At 40.7% G+C, this 14,640-nt stretch overlaps 3 protein-coding genes across 9 annotated transcripts in view; 1 reads left to right on the top strand and 2 right to left on the bottom strand.

The window, feature by feature from the left end:
* Window positions 1-265: 265 nt before the first annotated feature.
* LOC108546391 (ADP-ribosylation factor-like protein 3) lies at window positions 266-1,484 on the bottom strand. Its single transcript, XM_017898447.1, has 4 exons — window positions 1,131-1,484; window positions 815-1,001; window positions 560-741; window positions 266-493 (listed from the first exon to the last, which is right to left on the bottom strand). The coding sequence occupies exons 1-4, from the start codon at window positions 1,266-1,268 to the stop codon at window positions 266-268; spliced, it is 735 nt and encodes a 244-aa protein (XP_017753936.1). The 5' UTR covers window positions 1,269-1,484.
* Window positions 1,485-1,862: 378 nt separating this feature from the next.
* Lztr1 (Leucine zipper like transcription regulator 1) lies at window positions 1,863-10,714 on the top strand. The gene is made up of 11 exons (XM_017898461.1): window positions 1,863-2,092; window positions 2,534-2,842; window positions 2,937-3,051; window positions 3,131-3,297; window positions 3,358-3,919; window positions 3,995-4,445; window positions 4,511-4,689; window positions 4,768-5,052; window positions 5,134-5,316; window positions 10,367-10,551; window positions 10,647-10,714. Exons 1-9 carry the CDS (start codon window positions 1,992-1,994, stop codon window positions 5,251-5,253), a joined length of 2,289 nt encoding a protein of 762 aa, XP_017753950.1. The 5' UTR covers window positions 1,863-1,991; the 3' UTR covers window positions 5,254-5,316; window positions 10,367-10,551; window positions 10,647-10,714.
* LOC108546397 (pleckstrin homology domain-containing family G member 5) overlaps window positions 5,791-14,640 on the bottom strand; it is an 84,399-nt gene continuing 75,549 nt past the window's right edge. For 2 of the 7 annotated variants that reach the window (XM_017898454.1, XM_017898455.1), the window contains 13 exons: window positions 12,578-12,657; window positions 10,633-10,909; window positions 10,132-10,277; window positions 9,744-10,055; window positions 9,499-9,648; window positions 9,171-9,431; window positions 8,841-9,092; window positions 8,548-8,762; window positions 8,283-8,471; window positions 7,970-8,196; window positions 7,380-7,606; window positions 6,648-6,905; window positions 5,791-6,549 (listed from right to left, as the gene is read on the bottom strand). In XM_017898454.1, coding sequence (XP_017753943.1) covers window positions 6,900-6,905; window positions 7,380-7,606; window positions 7,970-8,196; window positions 8,283-8,471; window positions 8,548-8,762; window positions 8,841-9,092; window positions 9,171-9,431; window positions 9,499-9,648; window positions 9,744-10,055; window positions 10,132-10,277; window positions 10,633-10,909; window positions 12,578-12,657 — 2,342 coding nt within the window. In that variant the 3' untranslated portion in view covers window positions 5,791-6,549; window positions 6,648-6,899. Of the gene's footprint in view, window positions 6,550-6,647; window positions 6,906-7,379; window positions 7,607-7,969; window positions 8,197-8,282; window positions 8,472-8,541; window positions 8,763-8,840; window positions 9,093-9,170; window positions 9,432-9,498; window positions 9,649-9,743; window positions 10,056-10,131; window positions 10,278-10,632; window positions 10,910-12,577; window positions 12,658-14,640 lie in introns of those variants that run through there. The other 5 variants (XM_017898456.1, XM_017898458.1, XM_017898457.1 and 2 more) reach the window with 5 other exon arrangements.

Here is a 14,640-nt window from a genome sequence, read left to right as displayed (position 1 = left end):
AAAGAAATATAAAAAGTACAATAATGTTAAATGATTGTAAACATATTATACTGAGAAGTTCTTAAAAATTGTACATTTTTATTTATATTTTTTTTTTAAAGCTTGACTTATTTTTTCTTAAAAAGGTTTATTTTGGACAAATTGTAATCGTTTTAATTCATTGAAAAATTGTACACAATATGCCAAACTACGCATATTGTTTCTTCTCTTTTCTTCTTTTCTTTTTTTCTTTTTTTTTTCTTTTTTTTTCTTATATAAAGTATTTTTAACAAAACAAAGGAGCAGAAAAATTATCCTTTACCATATAGAATATTTTTCTCCTAACAGAATCCATGGATGCATGATACCAAGTATACTCAGTTGTTTCTGCTGGCATTTCAGGAAGTGGTCTTGTTTGACATCCAATTATTTCTACCTTGTGCTTATGAGGGGAAATACTTAATAAATCTAAAGCTTTTTTAACTTCTTGTGGCTTTAGAGCATTAGGACAGTCCTGATTTTATATATAAATATATTAGATACTGTGAATCAGCAAATAAATGTTGTTAAAAACATTTACCTGTTTGTTAGCAATTACTAAAATTGGTACATCATCCATTCTTGTATCACTTAATAACTGTTTCAGAATAGAAGCAGCGGAAGATAATTTGTTTACATCAGATGCATCTACTACAAATAATAACAGATCTGTATCTTGTAAGAAAGCAGTCCAATATTTTCTAGTGGCATCTGAACCTCCAACTAACAATAAAATAATATTTAACAATATGATCATATCATATTAACAACTTTTAGAGAAATAAAATTTACATACTATCCCAAACATTGTAAAAGGAAACGCCATTTTTTATTCTAAATACAGAAGAACCTTCAGTTGGTTTTGGAGGTACAGTGTAAGAAGTTTCATCACCATTTGCGACGCATATTTGGTTTATAATTGATGTTTTTCCGGCCCCGTCTAAACCTAACACAACCACTCGTTTTTCATGACTATCGTAGATCTATAAAAGCAAAGTAACAAGGATTGTTACTCAGTTTATATTCAACGAGTAAATATAAACGAAATGGAACTACTAAATTATTGTTTGAAACTATCGAGAATGGGTTTCAAACAAAATCGGAACTCTAACCTTAGATACCTCTTCGAAACCTTCGTCTATTGTCAAAAGTTCTCGCTTTTTCCAATACCGGTACACGATGTACGTGCCAATACATGTACAGCCGATCCAAAATATCTTTTGACCGTTTCGAAATACATTTCGTATCATTATTCTTGAGTATTTTATTTGATGTAAGACTGAAAAGCAGAGCCGACTTTCTCGGCTTAGATTTCGCGTGTTAGCACGTTGTCTCACAGATAATCACTTCACCGCATGACATGTACCTCACATTGTTCAAATGATGTTCGCGTAATTATAAGATTTATAAAATACATTTACAAGATTATTTGCATTTGTGTGAATTTCTAACGGTATACAATAAAATCTTACTTCAAAAGCACTAACTCTTACTATGTTTGTTAATTTGGTACTACTGTTAAGATAAAAGCTGGGAATAGAACCATTTTCCCGTGATAATTTTTGCATTTGACATTTTGTACATGTATGAATAACAATTATATGTATGATGAAGTATAAGTTGAAAAAATGTCATTGTTGATTGTTTATGTTAATTATGTGTGAAATAAATAATTATATTTAAATTCAATTGTGTTCTCTTGTACTCGGCCGTAATCCACCCGATCAATGTAACCACACGTTTTTGACAGTTCTGTCGTTAGCGGGTGGTTTACCTAGTTTTTAGATAGTATAAGAAAACTTTCTGGTATTTTGATACGATATTATTGTGCCTCGTATATAGAAGCATTCGTAAATTTATTTCTGTCCAACGAGTGTTTCAGAGTTATAAAATATGAGGAATGGTTAAGTCAGTAATATATAGGTTAAAGATGAATGTTTTAAAGTGATTCTCTTGCTTGGAAATACTAAAAAATGGATAACGTTGCAGAGTGTTTAACTCTTGATTTTGGCCCTTTCGAAACTGTTCATCGCTGGCAACGTATGCCAGAATGCGACGAATTCGTTGGCGCCAGGTAATTTGAACTAATCTAAATTTACTATTTGAAATATTATTTTCAATTTTTGTAAATTGTTCTTGAACCTTTTTTAGTTTTTTACAATGTGCACTTAATAATTTTGTTACAGCATTTTAATTCCGATAATTGTGCATCAATGTTTCAGTTATATCCAGCATTTTCTAGTTTCTTTATTTCCTTTGTAACTTTATTTCAAATCAGTTTGTTTATAATTGTTAATTGGAAATTAGAAATAAATAATAGTAAATAATTTGTAGAGTTTTTGATTATTACCATTATAATTTTTACATAAGTTAAGTTACAATAATGATTACATATAATTTTCAAGCGATTAAATTTGTTCTCCCATTGTATTTTATTTTCTTTTATTAAATATTATATTAAAAAGAACTTTGTAATTATATCACTCCAAAGTTTACTATATTATATCGTACACAGGCGTAGCAAACATACTGTTGTAGCATACAGAGATGCAATCTATGTATTTGGTGGGGATAATGGTAAAAGAATGTTGAATGATTCATTGAGATTTGATGTGAAAGAAAAGTCCTGGGGACGTGCACTTGCAACAGGAGCACCTCCAGCTCCACGGTATCATCATTCTGCAGTTGTACATGATTCTTCTATGTTTGTATTTGGTGGTTACACTGGTGACATACATTCCAATTCGAATCTCACCAATAAGAATGATCTATTTGAATACCGATTCCAAACTGGTCAATGGACAGAATGGAAATTTATTGGAAAGTATGTTTCATTTATTCAATTTAATTTTACTTTTTATTTTCTTAAATTATTTATTAGATAATTATACGCAATGTAAATTCTTTATTCTTTTTAGAACCCCAGTAGCTAGGTCTGCGCATGGAGCTGCTGTATTTGATAATAAGTTATGGATATTTGCTGGCTATGATGGTAATGCAAGATTAAATGATATGTGGACAATATCATTACTAGTAAGATAACATTGCAATGAGTAAGCACTGTATTTAAAGAAAGTGACAAATTATTAATTGTTTTTTCTATCATTTTTAGCCTGGAGAACCAAGAGTATGGGAGGAGGTTGTTCAGTCTGGTGATCGTCCACCAACATGTTGTAATTTTCCTGTTGCAGTAGCACGTGAATCTATGTTTGTTTTTAGTGGCCAAAGTGGAGCTAAAATCACAAATAGTCTTTTCCAATTTCACTTTCGCGAAAAGCGGTAAGTGCATACCTTTATATTTTGAAGTTGTATCATGTTCAAGGACATATGAATCATCAGATGGACACGAATTTCAACGGAGCATATACTTCGTGGTGCACCACCTCCGCCAGCGCGACGGTATGGTCACACAATGGTCAGCTTTGATAGACATCTTTACGTGTTTGGTGGTGCAGCTGATTCTACACTACCTAATGATCTCCACTGTTATGATCTTGATACACAAACATGGAATATTATTTTACCATCTGCTGATAGTCAAATTCCTTCTGGTCGCCTGTTTCATGATGCAGCAGTAATCGGGGGGGCGATGTTTATTTTTGGTGGAACAGTTGACAATAATGTACGCTCTGGAGAGACATATCGATTTCAGTTTTCATCCTATCCAACATGTACCTTGCACGACGATTTCGGGAGATTGTTGAAGGGACGACTTTTCTGTGATGTAGAATTTATAGTAGGGGATACGAAAACGAAAATACCTGCTCACATATCCATGGTAGCTGCTCGTTCCCAATTTCTTAGGACTCGCATTAGACAAGCACGAGAAGAACGAGATAAACGTTTGGAAAAAGTCTTTGGAACTGTGCATGTACCAATTAAAGATATGCCGTTGTTAGAGGTAAGTAAATTTATCAAATTACTACTAATTATTGGTATTAATACCTTGCTATATTATTATTACCATTATTATTAGGTAAGCCTGAAGGATGCTGAACCAGAAGCATTTGAAATGGTCCTAAACTACATTTACACCGATCGTATCGATCCAACTAAAAGAAACGAGGATGGATCTAGCAGTCGCGTTGAAGATCTATTAAGCAATCGAATTGTGCTCCTTATGATGGATGTCTATCGTTTAGCTTTGCAATTCAACATGAAACGATTGGAGCAGTTGTGCGTGCAATATTTAAAAGCGACCATAAGTCATGCTAATGTTTTGGAAGCATTGCACAATGCCGCCCACTTAAAACTATATTTTATAAAGGATTTTTGTTTAAGCTTTATTGTAAAAGAAATCAATTATAATCAGATTGTGATGAGTAAAGAATTTGAGACCTTAGATCAGCCTCTAATGGTGGAAATTATTAGGAAAAGACAAATGCCTCAAAGAGGTGCATTCTCTAGACAATGTGACCTAAGTACAGGTACAACTCTTCTATATTCTTTATAAAATAACAATTGGTTTTACTTGAATTTTTTGTTATTTTAGGGACGACTTTGGAACAGGATATGGAGGCATTTCTTAAAAGTGTTGGCAGAGAATTCTGTGATATTAGGCTTATGTTAGATGGCGTGCCAATTCCGGCTCATAAAGCCATTCTTGCGGCACGTTGTAGTTATTTCGAAGGAATGTTTCGCTCTTTTATGCCAAAAAATAATACAGTGAATGTAAGTTATTGTTTTCTATACATCTGTTTATTCGTGGTAATTAAATACATTGTACTAAATCCTGTGTCTTTATTGCAGATACAAATCGGGGAAATGATTCCATCTTCCGAGTCATTCGATTCTTTATTAAGGTACATTTATTATGCAGACGTTTCAATGCCACCCGAGGACTCTTTGTATTTATTTACTGCACCAGTTTTTTATGGCTTCACAAATAATCGACTGCAAGCGTTTTGCAAGCAAAACCTCGAGATGAATGTCACCTTTGAGAATGTCATACAGATCTTAGAAGCTGCGGATAGAATGCAAGCTGTTGACATGAAGAAATATGCGTTAAATCTTATCGTGCATCATTTTACAAAGGTATATACCAAAATGAATTTCTCTTTTGCACGTTATAAAATAAAAATACTTCTTATCGTAAAAATTATTTTATGGTTACAGGTCGCAAGGCTTCCGAGGTTAAAACAATTAAGTCGTGAACTTTTATTGGATATTTTGGAGGCATTGGCTGACGAACGCAGCGAAGCACGAACATGTCAAGACATGGCAAACGATTGCTGACGGATCTCGAGCTCGCACCGCCGTCCGTGTAGCTGGGACTTGCCTTCGCCCTCGAGCTTTCATGTAAGTGTACAATACAGCATTCTAACAACATTCAACATGTTTTATCTTCTGGGTTATGGGTACATGCTAGATGAGTGTCTGAAAAATTTGAAACATCGTGCGCGTATGTAAATAGGCAAATAAAATGCGAAAGCTGAATCCGATAGCTAAGCCAGCAACAAAAATTGTGATCATTAGAGTATTTAATTTATTTGTACATAAAGTATGATTTGTTGAGAATCTCTTGTAAAAAATAAATAAAAAAATATTTGTTGGATCATATAAAATTACCCGTCTAATATGCGTCTCATTGGATAGATATAAAAAATTATTAATAAAAAGTTAAAAAACAGATTTTTAATTGTCGACTTGTTAACATTACCCACTGTTTAAAAATTTAATGTCAGGTTTAGCAGTTAGGAATTCAATTGGATATTAAACTAGACACGTGGTTAATAAATTATGTACTATATTTTGACCTTGATCGTGAATGATCGTACATACACGCACAATCGATATCTTTTTTTTTTTTTTACGGTAATTTAACACTTTAAGCTTAATGCAAGCTGCGCAAATTTTGGGAAGAGGAGGATTGAAAGAAACCTTACGTAAAGGAGCTCGTATAAAATCATTGCTCTTGTTTTCTCTCTACGTATTGTTGTCTCTAGTTAGGTGACGTACGTCGACAGTCCGACACTTCAGTTCAGTCTCTTCAACAAAATATTGCGAAATTGAATTTGTACTTAAAGTAAATGTGTTTCCCGCTCTCGTTTCACGCTTCTCGTAACATTCCGCGTTCGTAAGTCGCGTGTTTATCGAAGCTTGTACGAGGGATTAGTATAACTGTTCTTTTTGTTTTGTCTTCTCTACGTAAAGTGTGAATTTTCTCTACGCGTGTGTCCACTTTTCTAAATGTTCGTACCTGTTTTTATATCGTTTAAATCACGAAACTCGAACTCGTTTAGTTTAAAATTGTTGCTCTAAAGGCGTCTTACTCCAACTATTATAGTCATCTAAACTTAAATCACGATAAATAGTCGTAATATTAATTACACTAGGTAGGCCTTTTTTTTTTTGTTCTGTTCGTCGCTTAGAATTCTAAATGAACTAGGGTAATATTGAAACGTATTCGTCTCAGCTCGCCACAACGAGTTAATTACAAAATGAGATCTAAAAGTTACACCGCTAGAATCAAATTAGTTACAATGATACGGTCGTGGTACAAACTTCACGTTGATTTCGAATGGCCCCAATCTGAAACAGAGTCGTGTAAAGTACGGAACCCAATCGAGATATTCTGCATTTTCGGTTGCTCGAAACTCGCATCATAAACCAGAACGTTCTACACTCACCGATTGTAAAATTGCTCGATTCATATCGTAGGCACAGGGAGTACGACACGTTTACCTCCTCAAGTTGTATCCGTTCTCAATTATTTAAACCCTTTTCTGATCCTGCATGAAAGTGTGTGCAGCACTTGCATACAGACAACAGAAAGTAACATCTTGTTTCTAAACACGACGTATCACGTACACCCTCATCAAATGCAGATGGTCCGTAGCAATTTATCTTTTCGGCAGGTTACTCTTGTATCCCAGTTCTTGTCATTTCTAAAAATACATTCGTATCTTCAAGCTTGCTATTTCATTTGGCAAAAAGCATCGCTGAACATTGCACATAAAATACAAGGTGTTTTGTGCACCTCTTCGTGCGAAAAATCTAGGTCATTTTTTGCTTCATATGCAATCAAAGAATAAAGGAGCACGTCAGTGGTCCATATTGATTTTCAGCAGACTCTATTTCGTCATTAACGAGACGCTAGCTGATATGTGCAGTTCGTGTTGTTTGAATATTCAAGAGGTATACAGAGTGTTTCACAAAATGTCATCTCCAAGAACAAGCTGATTTATCTTCCACGTCTATCGAAATGACTTTGAACACAGAACACCTTGCATCTGAGCTATTTTGTTTGATACAAGAAGAAAGAAAGAAAGAAAGAAAGAAAAGGAAATTCTTTTTTAATTTTATCGTTATAGATGGATGTTTAAAGAGACGAGATCGTAAGTTTAGATCAAACCGTGAACCTTTTCCTCCGCGATGCTGCTGGTCGATGGCATTCTGTGCGAAGGTTCCAGCCTTCTTCGTCTCTCCTCAATGGCTTCCGTGTCTAGATTCATCGTAGGCTGAACTGTCTGTGTCACAGACGTGCTTATGTGTCTCGTTTTAACGAGAGGTGGATTTCGTGATTGAGGAATCGCGAACGCTCTTCTGAGCGCCCCTCTCGGGGGCGACGGTGGTGGATACGAGATACCTGATGGTATTTTTTCGATTAACACCCTAACGTAACGAGTATTTCATATTTCAATTTATTTTTTCGTGCTAATATGAAGCAGTGAATATTTCATCTTTCGTGAGTATTCCATTGTAACAGGATCGGGAGAAGCATTAAGAAGGGACAGGAGCGACTGTTTCTAAAAATTGGATCAGTGCAACAGGACGAAATAAATTAGGCCGATATTATTTGAACCCTTAATTTTAAACGTTCTATATTCTCCTATTCTAAGATTCTGTTAAGCATGCACAGTGCTACGTTCGCCGGTGTTTCTGGTCGCAGCAGACCTCTAAGGGGTAAGAAGGGAGGAAAAAGATTTAGTCCCGCGTGGGTAATTGCTACCTCGGTGCCCTGGTGAAAGCAAAGTGTCCTTGCTCTTTGTTATTTGGGGTACGATAAGAAGCGAGTTTGGCGGTGTCGGAGACACGGTTGAAGTTTGTGGCGAAGTGGCTAGGGTCAAGTTTGGCAGCGATTGGCCCAAGCTAGAGTACGCCGGCACTTGGACACTCAATGTGTTAGGCGTCGGTGACTTACTCAGCAGATATCGTCTATTATCAAATTTGTTAGGACTAAAATAACGGTCAAACGTTGGTCAGATTGCATTTAAACACTTGTCTTACTTGTGAATATTTTCTATTGGTCCCCGTATATTTACCTTATTTGCAAGGGTCTGTGGTTGTGCCCAGAACTCTCACCTCCTTCTTCCGACGACACGCTCGATGCTCGCGGTGGTTCGCTCGTTTCCACACTGACATTTCTGCTGGGATTATAACTGGGTACGAAGCTGCTGCTTCCCGGCGAAACACCCTCCATTTCTATACTCCCACTGGAAGCGGTATCGTGACTATTAGGGTTTGTAAATCTTTGATATTCTAATTAACCTTCATTTTTGATCCTGTTAATCAGACTAGCACCTGTACCTGTGACTGTGAGCGAGGCTGCTTACTCTCGATGCTCTGCTACTTCCTCGAGGCGTTTTCAAAATACCCTCGCATTCCTCTGGTTCAAATTCTACATCGCCGAGAAAAGTACTAGGTTGTCTACTGACCGTGCCTAAGTTCATCGTGTTGCCAAGAGGGGGTACTTTCATCAAAGCAAATTGTTGCTGTGCTTTCCGTATCGATTCCATCCATGACTGAAAATCGGGGCACGACGATACGTTATCCTCGGATTTGGAAAGAAAATTTCAGATACAAATACGATAGGAAGATACCTTGGCTAATTTTGATTCTCCAGCGCTGAGAACTAGAGCAGCTGATGCCGCTCCGTACTCGTTGAGATAAACCAAGCCTAAGCTGCTTGGCTCCTTTAGCTCGTGTATCCGGATGCGATCGATCACGTACGGTTGTCTTATAATCTTCAAACCGCCCCCGATAGTGCCAGTCAGCCCACTGGACGAGGTTTTCTTGGTCGACGGTTTGCAGATCAATAGCATGTCCGTTAGCAACAGTACGTGTACTTCTATCTACGAAGTCGAAAAATTTGCGTTTCTCTTTAATCCCAAGTTTCTTTTACATCTTATGGATCATGCTTAGCGAATTACCTTGCTGCTAGCGGCATCCCTCAGCTTTAGATCCCCCTCACGAAGGAGCATTCTAAGCGCGTCTTTCGGGCAACCGGGCATTGGAACTGTAGTAATGTCAAACGAGTTATATATTTTAATCAGTTTCTCTAATTCTTCGTCCCTGGACTCGACTACATCGTAGTTCTCTATTCGAGACGCGGCACTGGCCAATCGCGCTGTTTCCTCGTTCCTCTTCAAGGCTGCGTTCACTGACGCCACGAAGTCGTCTACAGATTTGATCTGTAACGTTTTAAATCTTCTATAGTAACAATATAACTACATTAAATAATTTGACGATTTTCCATACCATATGCGTCAACTCTGCACGCTGATCCTCGTTCTCCGTGTTCTTGTGAACAGCCTTCAAGAGCAGGGAGTACTTGGTCAACCTCTGCATAGGTTTCACCAGTATATCGAGTAATTTCAACCGATTGCAGTCCTTTTGAGTCTCACACCACTAGTAAATAAACAAGCGTATCAGAGAACGTTTTTAACTTTAACGAAGACTTTAGTCTGTCAAGGATCTTGACAACGATTTCCCAAGATCCTTACCACCAGATAGACCGTGAACAGCTGATTATCATTGAAACGGTCCCTGCAGTATTGCTGACACTTGCTCTGCTCCGCGCAGTATCTGGTGTAGGGTGCGAACGTTTGCTCGAATGTCTCGAAACCTTGCAGAAGGTGACTTGGATCGAGCGGTTGTCCAGTGCTTCTCGACGCGTTTATCATCGCTAGAACGTACTCGGACCAGAAGTAGCGATTCGCGGCGTAGATCTCGGGGATGTTGCTGAAGAGCTTGGTCCTGTCGACCTCGTTCAGGATATTCGAGGCCTGCAGGCTACAGAGGCACGCCATAAAGAGCTAAAACGCGAAGAAACATCACAGATTAACAAAGATTCGACACAGTCCGTGAAGACTATTCGACAAGAATACTCACGTCTGTCACGACCTTTAGAGTCTTGATATAAGCCACTTCCGTCTGAGCCAGCTCCCATAAAGCAGTCTGCTGTTGCTGCTGCTTCTCCGATAGTTGGTCCGAGTTATGAACAATGTCACGCCAGTCGTGTTCTAGGTTGTACAAGGCTGCAATGAAATTAATCGTTCAATTCATCACGCTATGGATTATCACTGGTACCCTAATTGAACTAAACCATGTCTTTCTGTCTTTCCAGCCGGGGACATTTCAAGACTACGAACCGGTGACAACGTCTGCGCAAAATCGCAATTGTACGTTCACGAACGGCACGTGAGCTCGTCAGACGAGAGTGTATAGTACTTTTGCCTAACATCGTTAACATTGTATAAAAGAACAACGATCGACCAGTGTTATAAATATGTATATTAAACGTTTCGCGATGTAAGATAATTTATTGGATATAAATACAAATTTGTTGTACAGGGCGGTTCTTCCTTTAACGCTAATCGTGAAATCTCTCACCGTCTTCGTTAAAGGTAATCTCGTAGGACAGTTGGAAGTCCGATGGCTTCGGTACGCCATGCTTGTTGTAATCGTCCAGCTGTGTCGTGAGTAAATCAAGCTTGGTGCCCTTGGTGTTCGTGAAGAATCCACTCCATCGCTGCTTGCTGGTCTTGAGCCCCGCAGCCCCAGCGGAGCTCCGACCAGACGTGAGCGCTGTGTTGGCTCCGACCTCGGAATCCACGCTCGAGTCTTCCGTCGAGACGCTGAAGAAACGACCGCTGCGACACCGATAACTCTGCAAATTAAACCTTCCATCACTCGTCTACTAATACCAGTACTCTCGCGTACTATACACGTGACTGATAATTATTGGCAAACGTCAGAGATCCCTAAGATGTCACTCTTGAGATAATTTGCATGGAACTTGATAATAAAAGGCTGTTACTATACTACTGTACAATTATTTGTATAAGGATAATTTTAATTGGACAGATCCAACGGTATTTTAATAGTTGCTATATAGGGTACACATGGACGATAAAAGACCCGTATCTCAAAAACATCTGTGACAGTTTCGATACCGTATATAAGGGAGGAAAATAATCTAACTGTAATTTTCTCTTGTTTCGATCGTATCTTGGTCTAAACTAGACAGGTCTCGAGATGGTCTAGGTTTATGACGGCCATTTAAAGGGAAAGTCTTGGATGTGTTCCGCAGATATGTCGGCAACCCGAGCAGCCGTTAAGAACGGGGTCACTATCAACCTAGGCTTATCCCGTCAGTATCTGGCAGGCGTGACGCCAGAGGGTCTGAGCGAAAAGACCCGCGATACGAGGGTAGTTACCCTGACTAGAGAAAGAGGTGACTAGTACAAAATACCATTGCAAAAGTGTAGTTGAGGATTTTATGAAATTTAGAGGCTCCTTGCAGGCGACTAAAATCTTTTAAGCGAATGACAGAGATTAGCTTATGTGGACTGGTTAATGCGCATAGATACTAGCGGTCATCTTGACAGAACATTCGAGAGTAGGACGGAAAGAATGCAAGAATATCGCGTGCAAAGACAAAGTCGATCTTCCTGAAGAACAAAGATGCATCGTTGTAACAGATGAATCCCCTCGAGCGGTCTGTTATATGCTCTGCGTAGGGGTGGCTCTAATCATCGAGCAGCGAAAGGCCTATTATTCTCGTTCGGTATCGCTATTAGACCTCTGTTTCGAGATCTCGTAATGGCCATAGAAACGCGATAGGCAATCAGGACGCGATGTTACCGGGCGGGAATCGACGAGGGGTCACGTGCACCGTTCTCGCAGCGTCAACTCATTAAAATCCGGATGCCAGCGTAATAGCAGGATCAGTATCGACCGTCGACCTACGCGGACATTGTTCGCGAGGACTGTGGGATCGCTTCGCAATTTGTCTTCGACTCGGTGGCTCGCCGGGTCAAGGTTCAAGAAATCCCCGATGTCGTCGCATTGTTCGCGATTATTAAAGCCCTGTCGGTGGCTACGTAGTCGATCGAAGATTAAGAGAAAGAACGCCGATGTGTGTCAGCTTTTGCCCCGGCGCACAATGGGCCATCGGCTTCGAGCCGATATCACGTCCCCGGAAAATGCGCTCCGGGGTAGATTACAGAGCCCGGCAGCCGACCAACGATTCGTTTGTGTCTCTTGGAACGCCTGTGCGGCGTTATCTGCGCTAATTAAAAAATCTGCACCGATCGAAAAGGCAGTCGCAGGGGTTGAGGGTGTCTGACGAAGGATCCAGGGGTCGAGGGGGGCGTTTCGATTCGACTCCAGGGACGAGGACGTGACGGAGGCGATGGAGGCGACGAGGGCGAAGGTTGTCCGACTCGCGGCTCTCTTCATCCTCCCCTGGGAGACGCGAAGGTGTCCAAGGTTCCATTAGAGGAATTAAAAGGTAGCCCGTTTTCTTTTTGGTTACCGACGACGGAAGTCTTACCCCGCTTGCTTTCCTCAGGGAGACGCTTTGGTTGCTTCTCTGGCTCGAAGATCTCGAGTTCGATTTGTCGTTGTCCTTAACTGGAACAGAAAACGAACAGCCATGTTCGGATGCACTTTGAAAACTAAAGTTCTCCGCGAGACACAAAACGTACTAGTTGGTTTCCGTTCATAGCCGTTTGTCATGCAGTTTCGTCTCGATCGATTGGGCGAGGCAGAAGGGAAAAAAGGAGGAAGTAACGGAAGAAGAGCGTTCGGGAGAGATAGGGAGAGACATTGGGGGGCGGTCTCTGTACTTTCCGTCGGAGTCGTAAAGCGTTCGGAGAGCACTCCGAAATCGGATTCGACGGAAGTTGCTGGGAGGGAGGGATGGGAAAAACACATTAAGCGGTAAACGTCGTGATTGATATTTGCCATTGATATATGTACGGGTGTGGAATTTCGGGAGTTATGGTTTATGACGACAATGTTTATTTCGGTGGAAACAGACAGCGCGTTATCGATGTTCGTGACAGTTTCGTACGGGCAGTCTGACCAGTGACGGACGTGTTTCACTCGCGTTTAAGCTGCGCGCTATCAGATCGCGCGTTTTTCTCCCCCGTTAGCGTTCGTGGATCGAGGCGAATGTTTCGGTGTAACGCGCGAAGGGGTAACTATTAGTCCCGATATCCATCTAGACCCGGTAAATAATTGCGTGAGCCTTTGTTCACGCATTAAAACCGTTTGCGTCACAGACGCGATATTTCTTTCGTCGACTTTAAAAACTCGAGGTCAGACCGCGTCGGTAGGCCTAAATTTGTCGCACTCGGGCTTCTAAAAATACCGTTAATACCTTCCCAGGCGGACCTTGATAGAATAGAGGTGAAAATTTGAATTTTGTCCCTGTCTGCCTCGCGATACCGGAGAGTTCGCTGAGCACGATGCTTATCGCGAATGGTCTGCTTATCTAAGACTATACAGTCGCTCGGCGAAACGTGGAAACACGGTTTGAAACGATGTTTCGAGTAACGTGTCCAGCAGGGAATTCCATTTCGACAGGACCTTCGCCGGTTTTCATCGGGACCAACGTTTCAACGTTACAGGGTATTTTCGCGACACGTCCATCCACGTCGGCCACTTCTGCAACGCGGCAAACGACGAGGAAAATTACGATTGCTGGGTTTTCTTGTTGCAAACAATTTGCGACTTGTCTCGTACGTTTATTTCAGCTTCCTTTTCCTCCTATTTCGCCCCCGTGCTTTCATTCCGCCCTTATCCCCGCGGCGCGCGTAAAACGAAAGCCCTCGCGGTCTTTCCGGTAACAGCCGCGGTGGAATGAAAGGAAACTTGTTAACCAGGAATCACAATAGAAATTTCCATCGATCTCCGGCCGATAATTAGATCGTCGTAAGGACAGGTCGCGTTGTGTACACACCCTCTCGCAGCAGCTGGTTACAATTAATCGAGTTAACCGTGCCTTATTGCCTCGTGGCGGAGCGTCCCGTTCACCTTCTCGATATTTAATATCGGCCGATGGCACGTAAGTGGGTTCGAGTCTGCTCGCGATAGGGTAGAAAGAGGTGCACGAAGGCGCAGCGCGTCGAGTGCCTTCGCGTCCTCGCGAATTCCTCGCAGCGCGAGCTCTCAAGGGTGCGGGGGTGAAATTAGCGAAATTAACCAACGCCGCGAATTACAGCCTCGCGTACCCTTTCGCGACGTGGCACATGGAATCGTCGCGTGATACGCGTCCATACGAGCCCGCGGCTACCTTTTCTTCCTCCGTTTTTTATTCCGTCGTTATCCTCCGCGCCGTGGGCGGAATGCCGTGTTTTACGCGGGCGGCGATAAAAATCGAGGGAGTTTTCGAAATCGATTTCACGCGTCGGGACGGTGGGAAAGCTCGGTATAAATAATTCCTGTCATCGGGAACGTTTTCCCTCAGCCGCGCTCGAAAACCCAAAACCGACGATTAAAATACACGAATGTTAAAGCGAGTTTCATGGAAATTTTCGTGGTAAATCAATTTCCACGAAATTTTTATCCTCATGGGGTAGTATAGAGCGTTTATTAGAGTAACATGTTTGA

The sequence above is a fragment of the Eufriesea mexicana genome, unplaced genomic scaffold (assembly GCF_001483705.2).
Source record: "Eufriesea mexicana isolate 0111107269 unplaced genomic scaffold, ASM148370v2 scaffold630, whole genome shotgun sequence".
NCBI classification, from domain to species: domain Eukaryota; kingdom Metazoa; phylum Arthropoda; class Insecta; order Hymenoptera; family Apidae; genus Eufriesea; species Eufriesea mexicana.
Note: the sequence above shows the minus strand (reverse complement) of the source record. Positions and strands in the feature narration are given on the sequence as shown.

Coding starts and splice junctions, on each gene's coding strand:
- LOC108546391 (XM_017898447.1), bottom strand. CDS start 1,268: ATGATACGAAATGTATTTCGAAACGGTCAAAAGATATTTTGGATCGGC. Junction 1,002..1,130: donor GTTTCGAAGAGGTATCTAAG/GTTAGAGTTCCG, acceptor TTGCTTTTATAG/ATCTACGATAGTCATGAAAA. Junction 742..814: donor CTTTTACAATGTTTGGGATA/GTATGTAAATTT, acceptor TTTTATTGTTAG/TTGGAGGTTCAGATGCCACT.
- Lztr1 (XM_017898461.1), top strand. CDS start 1,992: ATGGATAACGTTGCAGAGTGTTTAACTCTTGATTTTGGCCCTTTCGAA. Junction 3,298..3,357: donor TTTCACTTTCGCGAAAAGCG/GTAAGTGCATAC, acceptor ATGAATCATCAG/ATGGACACGAATTTCAACGG. Junction 4,690..4,767: donor CAAAAAATAATACAGTGAAT/GTAAGTTATTGT, acceptor TCTTTATTGCAG/ATACAAATCGGGGAAATGAT.